Source organism: Hypomesus transpacificus, chromosome 18 (genome assembly GCF_021917145.1).
Source record: "Hypomesus transpacificus isolate Combined female chromosome 18, fHypTra1, whole genome shotgun sequence".
Lineage (NCBI taxonomy): Eukaryota > Metazoa > Chordata > Actinopteri > Osmeriformes > Osmeridae > Hypomesus > Hypomesus transpacificus.
Genome location: NC_061077.1, coordinates 11,637,317 through 11,650,992, shown reverse-complemented (window position 1 = coordinate 11,650,992; position 13,676 = coordinate 11,637,317). Strand labels below are relative to the sequence as shown.

Genomic DNA, 13,676 nt, shown 5'->3' with positions numbered 1-13,676 from the left:
CAAGATCCAAATGGTTTTTAGAGGGGGGATTACAGGCAGCGACGTCTTAACTTAAATTTCAGTCATTTTGTATTTCAAAAATACGTTTTGTTTATGAAGTTTAAAGTAGGCCTGTATAAAAATATAATATAATTGACTCATTTTGTTTAGTTTGATTTGTTTCAACACTGTATTGTGAGCTTCACATCGTATAAAACATTTCGTTAATGTTGACCTTAACATAAAATCAAAAAGAAACGGAGGAGTTCCAGCCAGGTGTTGGTTTATGACGCTGCTGCGGTTTCAGGTTGACTAATTGGGATGGAAACGTAACTCTCCAATCTTGGCTCTAGATGGCCCCATCGGGTAACCTTTTCAGAGGGAGAGCCCGACAGACAGGCAGCCACTGGGTGGTGCAGAGCGGTCCGTACCGAGGTCAGGTTACATACCAGTCACACAGGCTTGAGGGAGTGGAGAGAAGGGGGACGCTGGCTGTCTGACTCAGCCAGACACGGTAGATCACTAATAGTGCTCTGGGGTTCGTGGTTGCCTACTTCAGCCTCAGACAGGAATCTACTACTGTACTCGGACCCTATCACAACTATCTGTTCTTACTATGTAAGGAAAATGGCCGAGACGAGGTGAGTTATTACTGTACAAGTTATTGTCGATGGAAGATTTATACGCAACATGTGGACGGATTAGAGTTAAAGTTTTTGTGGTTTATATGCTCGAAGTCAAAGACACATTGTTGCTGACTGACGTTTTGGCCTAATGCTAAAGCTCAACAAGGTTAGAAATATAGAAACTTTACGTTGAGTCTCAATTTGTTTGTAGGCTACTGTAAGTCCAACTGTCAGCCTTCGTTGGCCCAGAAGAACACGACTTGGGAGGGATATTACCACCAATACTTTAGCACAATAGGTGCTACCCATATGTTGATATGACATTGAGCTAATGTACAGCCCTGATGGAGTTCTTGTGGTGCAATGCTTTTCTGAGCATAGAGTGTAGGAGACTGACTATTTGAAACTTCAAATGCTCAACATTCATTTCAGGGCCTAGTCGTATTATGTGTCTTAAACAGCTCTAGTGCCTCAGTCCGTGCTTCAGTCATTCAGGACGGAGGTCGGAGCAGGACGCAGCCTGTCAGATTGGGGAGGATACTCTTGATCTTCACCAGCATGGTTCTGTTTCGGAACAGATTTCTTTCCCAGTCAGAGGGCTGCTTGTTACGCATGCTCCAGCAGCCCTGATCCAGCCCTGAAGCAGCCCCCAGCAGGGTGGCAGCTCAGACTGCCAGGTGTCACTCTGTGGGAAGTGCTTCAGAAATGACATCATTGGGATGTCATTTATAAATCATCGGCATAAAAAAATAAAATAAAGTAAAAAACATAGAAGCACCTCAGCTTCCAAAATGATGTTATACTCTTTGACAAATACCTCCCCCTCCTGCTCAACCTGAGAGTTCAGTGGACAGTTTGAACCTTTTACAAAACCAGTAAGGTGTTGAGCAGACAGGTGTACCAGCTGTTCTATTGGATAGCTTCCTCTTCTCCCTCCATCTTCTCTCATTCCCTCCTTTTCCTCCCTCCTCCTGTCGTAAGAGTTGTCCAGAGCACCATGTGGGATTCTCATCCCCAGTGTTGGGGATGTCTGTCCATGTCAGAGAACCTGCTAGAACACTCAGAACCCTGTACCCGAGCTGGGCCTCAGGGATCCTGGACCTGCTGCTCCTTTGAGCTCTGGAAGTAGAGAGACAGCTGGTACACCTGGGAGAGAGCAGTCCGGGTTATAGGGAGGACTAGGCTGGACTAGTGAGAGACAGGAGGGACTAGAGATAGTGGGACTCAGCTGGGCTGGTGAGAGACAGGAGGACTAGGCTGGGCTGGAGAGAGATAAGGGGACTAGGCTGGACTAGAGACAGACAGGGGGTACTAGGCTGCACTAGAAACAGGGGAGACTGGGAGGGTGAGAGACAGGAGGACTAGGCTGGGCTAGTGAGAGACAGGGGGACTAGGCTGGGCTAGAGAGAGACAGGGGGTACTAGGCTGCACTAGAAACAGGGGAGACTGGGCTGGTGAGAGACAGGAGGACTAGGCTGGGCTGGAGAGAGGCAAGGGGACTAGGCTGGGCTAGTGAGAGACAGGGGGACTAGGCTGGGCTGGAGAGAGACAGGGGGACTAGGCTGGGCTGGAGAGAGACAGAGTTGGCTGGGCCAGAGAGAGATAATAGGACTGGGTGGGAGCACTGATGTGTGATTGGAGGAAACACATGTTCTCTCTGTAGTGCTTTAAAACCTGGAAACATCCTCGCATCCCTCTTCCCCCTCCGCTCTTTCATCCTACTCTCTCTCTCTCTCTCTGGGGTTGTCTGGGGATAGTGTTCCATGTCTATAGAGGATGGTGTTCCACTGTTCTCCTGCAGGTCTTCAGAGACACATCTGTCAAGGTTAATTCATTCTCCATGCGAGAACATGGGGTCAAAACCTGCCATAGAGCCTTGTCTACGCTCGCACACTCACACTCACACTCACACACACACTCACACACACACACACATACACACACACATACAAAGTGAATGGAATCAACAGGTGTCATCGTGCAGATGTATGTTTCCGACAAGTGTAGGAAGAAGCTGAGTGAAGTCTCCTGTTTCAGGAGACGAGAGATGTTCGATCCTCTCCATTCTCTTCTCCCCAGTGGCTAAGAAACATAGCAGATAGGTAGGCAGAGCTTTGTAGCCAGAGACTAGTGTTTTCATGTGTGTGTGTGTCTGTGGAGGGGGGGTGGGTTGCTTTTAGGCACAAGGCAAAGCAGGAAAGGCATGACCAATCAGGTAATTGCTTGCAGAGCTGTGGTCCATGTTGGCTGGACAGAAGGCCGCTTCCCTGTTTATTTATTTTGTGAAGTGAGGGGAACAGGTGAGCCCTGTTGCTGTGGACACTCGACACCCGTCTCCCTCCCTCCCTTGCCCCCTCCCCACGCACACGGCTAAGAAAAGCACATTATCACCCCAGCCCCCAGCCCCCACCACCAGGACCCCCTCTCCCCTGCCTTGCTCTCTCTCTCCTCCCTTAACATGGGGATTATTGTATTTATTGGGGATTTCAGTTATTATTTGATCTTAGCAGGATTTGTTCTCTCCTAGACACACACACACACAGTCCACCAACATGTCATCTGTTGCTGTGGAGGGCGGGTCATGTGACCTGTGGTTACCAGGGGTGGCAGGAAGAGAGCAGGGACCTGGGGATCCTGGATCACACTCACACCAAAGAGAGAGAGAGAGAGAGAGAGAGAGAGAGAGAGAGAGAGAGAGAGAGAGAGAGAGAGAGAGAGAGAGAGAGAAACGAAAGAGAGAGGGAGGGAGGGAGAGAGAGAAAGAGAGAGGGAGAGAAAGAGAGAGAGAGATAGAGAGGGAGAGAAAGAGAGAGAGAGAGTGTGAGAGCGAGAAAGTGAGAGAGTGAGTGGGAGAGTGTGTATACCTGATCCATCAGTAGCCTCACCTGTTGTTTATTCAACAAGAGAACAGGCTGCTGGCGCTGACTCAGAGAGCCTCTGGACATTCTGGATCCACTCTGCTCCTGTGTTTGTAGTCCTGTCAGCACACTCTGAACTCCATCCCCCATGTGTCAGCAGTGACTGGGTAGAGCTGGTGGAGCCGGGCTGGAGGATGTTCGTGAACCTGACGTCGGGTGAGTGCGGCTGGCAGCCGCCCGCGGGCGTGGCGGTCAGACAGGCGGACGGGAACCAGTGGTGGGAGCTGTTCGACAGCCAATCGGGGCGCTTCTACTACTACAACAGCTCCACCCGGCAGACGGTGTGGCACCGCCCCCTGGCAGGAGACATCCTGCCCCTGGCCCAGCTCCAGGCCATGAAGAGGAGCTCCCTGACACACACATGCATCCTCGCACACACACCCCTGGGTCCCACCCACCCGCTCGCGCCCCTCCCCCCCAGCCTGATCTCGGCCTATGTGGGGAGGGAGACCCCCTCCAGAGGCCAGAGAGACATGTCGGAGGGCTTCACAGACTCCAGGTACAGTCGCACTCTCATTTGGTACACCATGCGTGCGTTTGTGTGTGTGTGTCTGTGTGTGTTAACATTCTTTACGCGTACGGGACTTAACCCCAGCTACTTTTGGATTGACGTGGTAGCCACCAGATAGGAAGAAAGTAGATGAACCAATGAAAGAGGGTTATTCCAGACAGGAAGACGACATGACCCAATGAGATAGGGTTATACCAGACAAAAAAAAAAAAAAAAACGAATTTTGATAGAATCAAAAGGCGGTGTCACTGTCAGGAAGTAGAAATAACCCAATCAGAGGGGTGTTTCCACAGTAGTTAAATGTTGTGGTAGTCGAGGAGCAGCAGCAGGAGGATTGCCCTGATCTCCACCTGGCAGTCTGCCAGGTGAAAACCCTACACCCTGCCTCACATTCTGCCAGCCTGGCTGTTCACCCTGCCTCACATTCTGCCAGCCTGGCTGTTCACCCTGCCTCACATTCTGCCAGCCTGGCTGTTCACCCTGCCTTACATTCTGCCAGCCTGGCTGTTCACCCTGCCTCACATTCTGCCAGCCTGGCTGTTCACCCTGCCTCACATTCTGCCAGCCTGGCTGTTCACCCTGCCTCACATTCTGCCAGCTTGGCTGTTCACCCTGCCTCACATTCTGCCAGCCTGGCTGTTCAGCCTGCCTCACATTCTGCCAGCTTGGCTGTTCAGCCCTGAGTCTCCTGCACACACCCTGCCTCACCAGCTCACACACACACACATTCCCATTCCACAGCTAAGAACAGGGCAGAACTGCAGGCTATAGCGGGTCAGTATGTTAGTCATTGACTATCCTCGTCACCCAGTAATGCTATGATACTCACTGACCTGTCAGCGTAGCACCTTAGGTAAACATATGACTCCTGACTAATGTGTGTGTGTGTGTGTGTGTGTGTGTGTGTGTGTGTGTGTGTTAAGCTGCAGTATGGGGCACTGATACAGCAGCCTAATATGGTCACAGTCTCCAAGACTCAGCTTAGCAGGAACTCTGCCAGTCTCATTCCAGAACCCTCTGATGATTGACAGCTATCGCAAGCTGGGTTTATACACACACACAACTCTCTGTTCAGTGAGTGTGTGTGTGTGTGTGTGTGTGTGTGTGTGGATGGCGAAGAGAGAGAGAGAGAGTGTAAGAGAGAGAAAATTGAGTGACAGATAGAGAGAAAATGCGTGAAAGAGAGAGTAAAAGATGTTGGGCTCAGGTTTCATTCAGCTCAGGGTCAGGGGTCAGGCACTAGGGTTTGTGTGTCCCGCCCTACACAACTCATCTGAAACTGTTTTTTAATCCAGACCGTTACCACACACTGGGTCAACATCGAGTATGGGTTATGCATTCCAAACCAGAAATTCCATCGTCATTACAAATCCCCTGTTCTGCTTTCCCATGACAAATCTCTATTCTGTGATGTCTCCTCCCCCTTTTCCCACCAGCCTCAGTATCTTTCCCTTTTCTTCTCCATCTCTTTCTACCTCTCTCGCCCCGGCTTTCTCTCTCTCTTATTTGCACTCCCTCTCTCCAGCTATGTCTACGGCCCTGTCTTGGCCTCAGACTCCTCTCTCCCTCTTCTAACTCTCTTCCCTCCTGTCCGCTCTTTCTAGTCCTTTCTTTCTCCCTGTCCCCTTTAATCCAACTCTCAGAGACCCAGTAACAAGAAACTGTGTGTGTGTTTGTGTGTGTTTGTGTGTGTCATTTGCTACAAGGAGGAGTAACACTCCCCTGCTACACTTGCATTAGATCTGTCCAATCAGATCACGGATCAGTGAACCTGGCATCAGAAGGCATCCAATCATGGGAAGCCTGTTCGAATGTGAAGGCCTGCTGGTACTTCCTGTTGTTCTGTGTAGAGATGGGCTTTCCCTCCGGACAGCCCTCTCTGTTCTCAGGACCCTTCGCGGTCCCAGCATGCCTCTGGGGGACAGCAGAGCTGTTGGATAGGCTGTCTCATCAGGCCTGGGACATCATAGACACCATGTTGGTCCCTGTATCCTACAGACAAACACACATGCACATGAACGCCAGAGAGCAAATGTGGAGCTAACTGTCAGAGGTAAGGTGTTTACAGCTAGGAGGAGGAGAGGAGTGAGAGGAGGAGGGAGAGGAGAGAAGAGGAGGGGAGAGGAGAGGAGGGGGAGAGAACTGAGGGAGAAGAAGATGGGGAGTCAAAAAGGTTCAAAACAAGCTGAGGAGGGGGTGAGAGGAGGGGCTGGTGATGTTGAGGAAGGGCAGGGAGAGCTGGGGATGGCGAGTGATAAGGGGAGGAGGGAGAGCGGAGAGGGGAAGGCAGAGAGGCAGGGCCAGGGGAAGGCAGAGAGGCAGGGCCAGGGGAGGCAGAGAGGCAGGGCCAGGGGATTCAGAGAGGCCGAGAAGGAGGGAGATGTGAGTGGGATCAGAGTGTACCAGAAGGCATAAACATTCCAGCTACAGTAAGGCACAGGAAACTGCTACTGCTGCCCTCCCCTCTCTCCTTCCTCTCGTTTTCTCCTCCCTCCTCTCTCACTCCTTGCCTCCTCGCTCTCTCTCTCTCTCTCTGCGTCCTCTCTCTGGTGGCAGTCTGTGGTCAGAGTAGCTTAGAGGAGCAGCAGAGCTGTAGAGACACAGGGGACGTCTGCCTGGAAACACAGGTCTGTATGCTCCCATCACATTAGGCCGGGGGGGTGAGGGGGGTGGCGGGATGGGGGGGGGGGGGGCAGGAGGAGGCTGGGAGGATGAGGTGATCGGAGTGGAGTGGAGCAGTATTTCAATCAGGGCCTGTAGCAGCGGATAAGGCAATGCCACCTGATAATGTACTGGGAATTGCTGAATCGTTAACAATCATTAATAATGTGATACGGAAAATAGTGATGTGTTGTTAAGAAGCATGTTGTGAAGTCTGTGCGTTACGACTAGACATTATTATAATAACCTTTATTGCTTCTTTTTTGGGTGATAAGGGGCTGGGTGTCAGCGTGTGCTAGGGTAGGGCGGTGGTGTGTACTGTGTACTGGCTTAGTGTGTACTGGCTTAGTGTAGTGTGTACTGTCTTCTACTTAGTAGAATGCTGTAGTATAGTGTGGTGTTAAGCCAGGTCATAGACAGTTTGAGTTGGCAGAGCAGACTTGACGCTGCCAGAGTTGTTGAATTCCTTTTCCCCCCGTGGAGCCAGCTGATGTGGAAAAACTGCTTTCCTCTCTCTGTTTCTCCTATAAACACTCCATAAAGTTCTGGAAAGTGTCTACATGTAGGTGTGCGTGTATGTTCCTGTTTGTGAAGCTGAGTCAGGGCTTGTTTCCATTGTTTCGTCGGGGCCTTTCAGATGAACTGTTTCTTCCCCAACTTCTTGCACAACCTGTACTGAATGAATCCCACGTTGTGTTTGTGTCAGAGGGACGTCTCAAAGATGGCAGCCCGCCCCAGGCTCTAAGGCTGCCATGTTGGTCAAGGTCAGCAACGCCGACAGGAACCAATCAGCTAGCCTCGCTGGTCCCAAACGTCTTGTCCGTCCTGGGAGTCCTGGTGGCTCCGCCCCCGGTAACAGACCCCGCCCTCCAGCCAGGATGGAGCCCAAACACCCGGCCGTCTCAAGCAAGGCTGCCCCCCCCATCTACGACGAGCCTCCCCATGAGCCCCCCATCTATGAAGACCCTCCCCCGGACATGCTGGCCCACAGCAGGCTGCTGCAGTACCCCGCCCCCCAGCCCCCGCGCAGTCACACCCGACAGCCCTCCGACACCGAGTACAGCCCTGCGGGACGGGAGTGCATCAAGCACATGGTGAACGTGGAGCCTGCCGTCAGCAAGACTGCTGTCCTGTACCAGCCCAGCCCTCACTACCCCCTCTCCCCACCCCCCCTTCCCTCCTTACCCGCTCTGCCCTCACCGCCCTTGCCCCAGACGCCCACAGACGCCCCAGATCTTGAAACGTGGGGATCTCCTTCCCCTGCGGTTCCCTCTACCTCTTCCCAGCCCCACCCCCAGCCCCACCCCCAGCCCCACCTCCAGCCCCACCCCCAGCCCCAGACCAGGGAGCTGAGCCTGGAAAAGGCGGCGTCCTGGCGCCTCCTGGAGGCCAGTGTCCGAAGGAACATGGAGCCGCGCCACAGTCGTCAGAACAGCCTGGCCAATCAGGAGTACCCGGCCCCTGCCACTGTGACCTACCAGGACTCAGGATACTCCACGGGGCCCTCCCCCAGCGTGAGGAGGAGGAGGCGGGCGCTGGATGGCGTGGCTGCCGGGGCTCGGCCCGGCTCGCTGGGCAGCAGTGGTGAGCTGAGCGTGGTGAGCGAGCGCCTGATGGCCAAGAGAGACAGCAGGGTCAGTCTGGAGACCCAGCTGTCAGAGGGCTCCACCCCCCGCAGCAGCCTGCAGGCCCTGGCCCGACCCGGGGGCCCCCGGGACGACCGGACGTCCAGCAGCCACTCTCTGACCCCTTCCGCCAGTAACCATGGCGACTCGGCCCTCTCGACCCTGGCTGTAGATGGCGAGGGCTGTTATAAAGCGACCTATGGGAAGAAGATGTCGCTGGACGCAAGCATCCAGTCCTCAGCAGAGAACCCTTGTCAGGTATCGTGTGTGTGTGTGTTTGTGTGTTTGTTTGTTTGCTGTCATAGCTCCAGGCTTAAGGAAATGTTCTATATTAGAGACCCACCCCACCCCCCATCCTGTTGCTGCAGGAACAATGCAGCGTCAAGCTTCCTGTTACAGAATCAAAACATTCCACTGGAGCGCCACAGTCCATAGTTTTACACACAGTTTTTAACAACACCATAGCACTCCGGGTCCTGAACTCTACAGTCATGGAAATGAGCCTCCCGCGTGGAATTCCCGTCGGGAACGGAAAGCTAAGGGGTTCGTGGGCTACCAGACAGACGGGATTAGCAGGACTGGTCTGTAATAGTGGCTCTTTTGTCAAACAAACTAACATAATTACCAAGGATTGATTTAACTGTAATTAGCAGTCAATGTGGCGTTACCGCCTGGCAAGCTTAGGATGTGGGACCTTGTCCAAACAATGAACTAGTGTGGTGTGTGTGTGTGTCTGACTGTTAAAGTAAGCGAGGTGTGTATACTGTGTTTCTGACTAATCCCTCCTCTTCCTCTGCAGGCAGGAAGTGTGGAGGGCCGGGGGCAGATGGAACCCTCCCAACCGCAGGGCGTCACAGGGCAGGTGGTGGCAAGAGGCCGTAGCCAGGGGGTGGGGGGGAGGAGGGGTGCTGGGGCTGGAGGAGAGGGAGGAGTGTACGAGTACACCCCCCGGAGCCAGCCCCCCCCAGACAGCAGCATAGAGGCATGGGCCAACCAGAACCTCAACGTGCACACCCAGGGACTCTTCCGCCGCCGCCTCTCATTGGCCAGCATGCTCGCCTGGAGTCCCGCCTCCATCAAGAAGCCCATGCTGGCGAGCTGTGGCCCCGCCCTCAGGAAGCAGGCGTGTGAGATGTTCCGGCTGGTGCAGGTGTACATGGGAGACCGCTCGCCCCGCTCCGGACGCCTGCCGCCCCACAACTCGGGCCTGACCCTGGTGACCTGGTGCTGGAGCGGGCAGGGCCTGAGGGACGAGCTGTACGTCCAGCTGGTCAAACAGACCACTGATAACCCGGGGCTGGCCAGCCTGCGGGCCGGCTGGGAGCTGCTGGCCATCTGCCTGGCCTTCTTCTCCCCCTCTGCCTCGTTCACACGCTACCTGCAGGCCTACATCCACAAACACATGGAGCCCAGCCACGACGACATGAGTGAGTATGTGTGAGTGTGTGTGTGTATGTGTGTATGTGTGTGTGTGTATGTGTGTGTGTGTTCAGGAGGCGGAACGGGAGGCAGCACTACCTGTTCTGTTTGAGATATCGGTGAAGATAACACCGAGGCAAAGTTGTCGTTCTGGGGTTGGAGTTAGATGGAGGGTGGGTTAGGGAGCACATTTTGTGGAGGAACATTTTTGAACTTTTTGGGGCTGAGAGGAAAGTTTAAATATCATAACAAAATGTACAAATTCCTTGTTTGCACATTACCAAGAGCTTAGCATCTCTTTGAGGAAATAAGAAGTGGTTATTCAGGAAGTTTGTACCATACCTCCTAAGCATTGTAATATGAGTATTGCGGTTTATTGTAACATTATTACAGTATTTGTCATGCAACAAGTGTATTTTCATTCTTGGTTCTGAGTGATTCACAGTGAGTTGGAGAGACAGAGAGTTCAAGGAGTGGTGAGCAGCCTAGAGGACTGTGGATGTCCTGGCTGGTCAGAAACACACAACCAGACAACACTGACCTGGGACCTGGTCCAATTCAAACAGGATGCAGGGGGGAGGAGGAGGGTGGGAGGTGAGAAGTAGGAAGCAGGGAGCAGCAAAGAGCAGGGGGGGTGTGTATGGGGGGGGCAGGGGGGGCACACTTGAGTAGCCGTGAGCGTGGTCTGTAGCTTGGTCGTCTGTTTTTCATTTCTAGAGGCCGGAGAGGTCAGGATGTGTGTTCGAGGATGTGCCTGAATGCGAACATGGCAGTGTGAGTTAACCACACGGTGTGTGTGAGACAGTGTGAGTTAACCACACGGTGTGTGTGAGACAGTGTGAGTTAACCACACGGTGTGTGTGAGACAGTGTGAGTTAACCACACGGTGTGTGAGAGACAGTGTGAGTTAACCACGCAGTGTGTGTGAGAGACAGTGTGAGTTAACCACACAGTGTGTGAGAGACAGTGTTAGTTAACCACACAGTGTGTGAGAGACAGTGTGAGTTAACCACACGGTGTGTGTGAGAGACAGTGTGAGTTAACCACGCAGTGTGTGTGAGAGACAGTGTGAGTTAACCACACAGTGTGTGAGAGACAGTGTGAGTTAACCACACGGTGTGTGTGAGAGACAGTGTGAGTTAACCACACAGGTGTGTGTGAGAGACAGTGTGAGTTAACCACACAGGTGTGTGTGAGAGACAGTGTGAGTTAACCACACAGGTGTGTGAGACAGTGTGAGTTAACCACACGGTGTGTGTGAGAGACAGTGTGAGTTAACCACACGGTGTGTGTGAGAGACAGTGTGAGTTAACCACACAGTGTGTGAGAGACAGTGTGAGTTAACCACACGGTGTGTGTGAGAGACAGTGTGAGTTAACCACACGGTGTGTGTGAGAGACAGTGTGAGTTAACCACACGGTGTGTGTGAGAGACAGTGTGAGTTAACCACACGGTGTGTGTGAGAGACAGTGTGAGTTAACCACACGGTGTGTGTTCTCAGTCACACGGCGCATGGCAGAGCAGCAGGACGCGAGGAGTAAGAAGAACTCCAAGTCCAGGAAGAAGAGGAAACAGAACACTGAGGGGGAGGAAGAGGAGGGTGAGTCTCCACGGCAACACACCTTCCTTAGTGCTGCAGCAGAGATTCCGATAGTCTGTGGTTGTGTGTGTGTGCGTTTGCATAATACCCTCTATTGTTGTCTTGACAGGACTACCAATCAGCACTTATGCAAAGTATTGCTACCGCAAGCTGCAGAAGGTGGCACTCACAGGAGGCAAGAAGGTTAGGGGAGGATGGAGGTCACATGGGGCCCGGAGGGGGGGGGGGGGGGTGTATAGTGGGAGGGACAGGATGCTACATGTTGCAAAAGTCCATGTGTTTACAGAGTACCCCCACCCCTGCCCCCACCACAGGGCCTGAGGAAGCCCAGCCTGGAGGAGCTGTGCCAGGGCCGCAGGGCCATCGTCACCCCCTCTCTGTTCGGCTCCTCCCTGGAGGAGGTGATGGAGCGCCAGGCCCTCAGCTACCCTGAGCGCCGCCTGCCCTGGGTGCAGGTCCAGCTCTCCCTGGCCGTCCTGGCCCTCGGGGGGGCACACACGGAGGGTATCTTCAGGTCAGCACACACACACACACACACACACATGGACCTAGACCTCTGTAGACACACCCACTGCCCCCGCCCCCCCTTTGCTAGCTGAGGTAGTAAGAGCGTGTGTGTGCTCTGCAGGGTTCCAGGGGACATTGATGAGGTCAACGCTCTGAAGCTTCAGGTCGACCAGTGGAACATTCCAGAAAACCTGCCGGACCCAACCGTACCTGGTAACTATTACTCACAACCTCACACACTACCTCACATACACAGACCTCTCACACACACACCACACAAACACTAGTGACTGTATTGAGTGTGTGTGTGTGTGTGTGTCGGCAGCGTCTCTGTTGAAGCTGTGGTACCGGGAGCTGGAGGAGCCTCTCATCCCTCAGAGTTTCTATCAGGACTGTATTAGTAACCATGACGACCCGGAGTCTGCTGTCCGAGTGGTCCAGTCCCTGCCGGAACTGAACAGACTGGTGCTCTGCTACTTCATCCACTTCCTACAGGTAACACACACACACACACAACCCTCCCACACACACATGCGCACAGTATCTGTATGCTAAAGTGACCCCCCCTGTTCCCATGCTCCAGGTGTTTGCCCAGCCAGTCAATGTCAGTAAGACAAAGATGGATGTCAACAACCTTGCCATGGTTATGGCACCAAACTGCCTGCGCTGCCAATCAGATGAGCCGCTGGTCATCTTCCAGAACACGCGCAGAGAGATGTCCTTCCTGCGCACGCTCATCGTCCACCTGGACACCACTGACATCACCAGCATCACATGACCTCACCTGTCCCTCCCCCCCATCACACAGCTAATCACAGGTCCCCTTGAATATCTGAACCAATCACTGTCTCCTCTGGTTCTCTGAACCAATCACAGTTGCCAACTAGACATCTGAACCAATCTCTTGTCTCTCTTCGTCCTACCACTGGATATTGTATTATCTGCCTGTTTTACATCTAACAGGTTGGCCTGTCAACAATAGGACATTATAGTAGTTGACACGGAGGCCTTGCAGTCCTGGTGAAAGAGAAAGCAGGGTGATGCTACTGTGTGCAGACCTTCCAGCCGCTGGTTGGCCTCAGCTGCATTTAGCTGTGGTAACAGCGTGGTCTGGCCCTCATATGGAGGCTATGAGAGGCGTGTGTGTCTGTGTAAGCACAAGCAGCTCTAATGAGCGCTTGTGCTGAGCACTTGCGCTGGCTGTTAACCCTTTCTTTGCTGTGACCACCCCCCTCCTCTTCCTCCTCCTCCTCGTCACCACCAGACACACACACCTCCCTCCGTTCCTGACCGCTACTGATGGCCTTGGTAAATTTGTTCTTTTCAGGGTGCAACTGTGACTTTGCTGTGACATATTTTGCTTTTTAATGTCCATTATGATCCTGTGAATACATTTATTTCAAGAGTAATTGATAAAATCCTGTTTGTAAATGTAGGAATTCATAAACGTGTCTTAGTTTTATTTCCATTGTATGTGTGAATCTCTCCGTGTGTTTTTAGTTTTATTGGTACAGTAGACAGGGTCTTGCGTTTAGAGAATGCATCTTGCCTGCTGTTGTGACATTAGGCACACCTCACGCACACACATAAGCACAATCAGTCGGCAGAGTTGAAGAAATAGCATGGGTTCAGAGTCCATAGTAACGGAGAAAGAAAGTTAGATGAAAACTTCAACGCTGTAGGCGAGTGTTTGTGGCTACTGTCCTCTACTGCCCTCTGGGGGTTTGTAAGAAAAACGCATTTGTTTACATTTCACGCACACACACGTCTCAACTTTAAAAAGCAATAAACTTGGTTGTTTATCATGCCACAGCATTCATTTACTGGTAA

The 13,676-nt window shown here is 52.7% G+C and overlaps 1 protein-coding gene across 3 annotated transcripts; it reads left to right on the top strand.

The window, feature by feature from the left end:
• Window positions 1–439: 439 nt before the first annotated feature.
• Window positions 440–13,653, top strand: LOC124480969 (rho GTPase-activating protein 39-like). Of its 3 annotated transcripts, none has more exons than XM_047040669.1 (10): window positions 440–620; window positions 3,624–4,022; window positions 7,402–8,578; window positions 9,120–9,747; window positions 11,241–11,339; window positions 11,449–11,522; window positions 11,654–11,853; window positions 11,968–12,059; window positions 12,172–12,341; window positions 12,430–13,653. In XM_047040669.1, exons 1-10 carry the CDS (start codon window positions 607–609, stop codon window positions 12,622–12,624), a joined length of 3,048 nt encoding a protein of 1,015 aa, XP_046896625.1. In that variant the 5' UTR covers window positions 440–606; the 3' UTR covers window positions 12,625–13,653. The 3 variants fall into 3 exon arrangements, with proteins under 3 accessions (XP_046896625.1, XP_046896624.1, XP_046896626.1); XM_047040668.1 differs by having other exon boundaries at window positions 3,621–4,022; XM_047040670.1 differs by lacking the exons at window positions 440–620; window positions 3,624–4,022 and adding an exon at window positions 5,155–6,661.
• The last annotated feature ends 23 nt before the right edge of the window (window positions 13,654–13,676 follow it).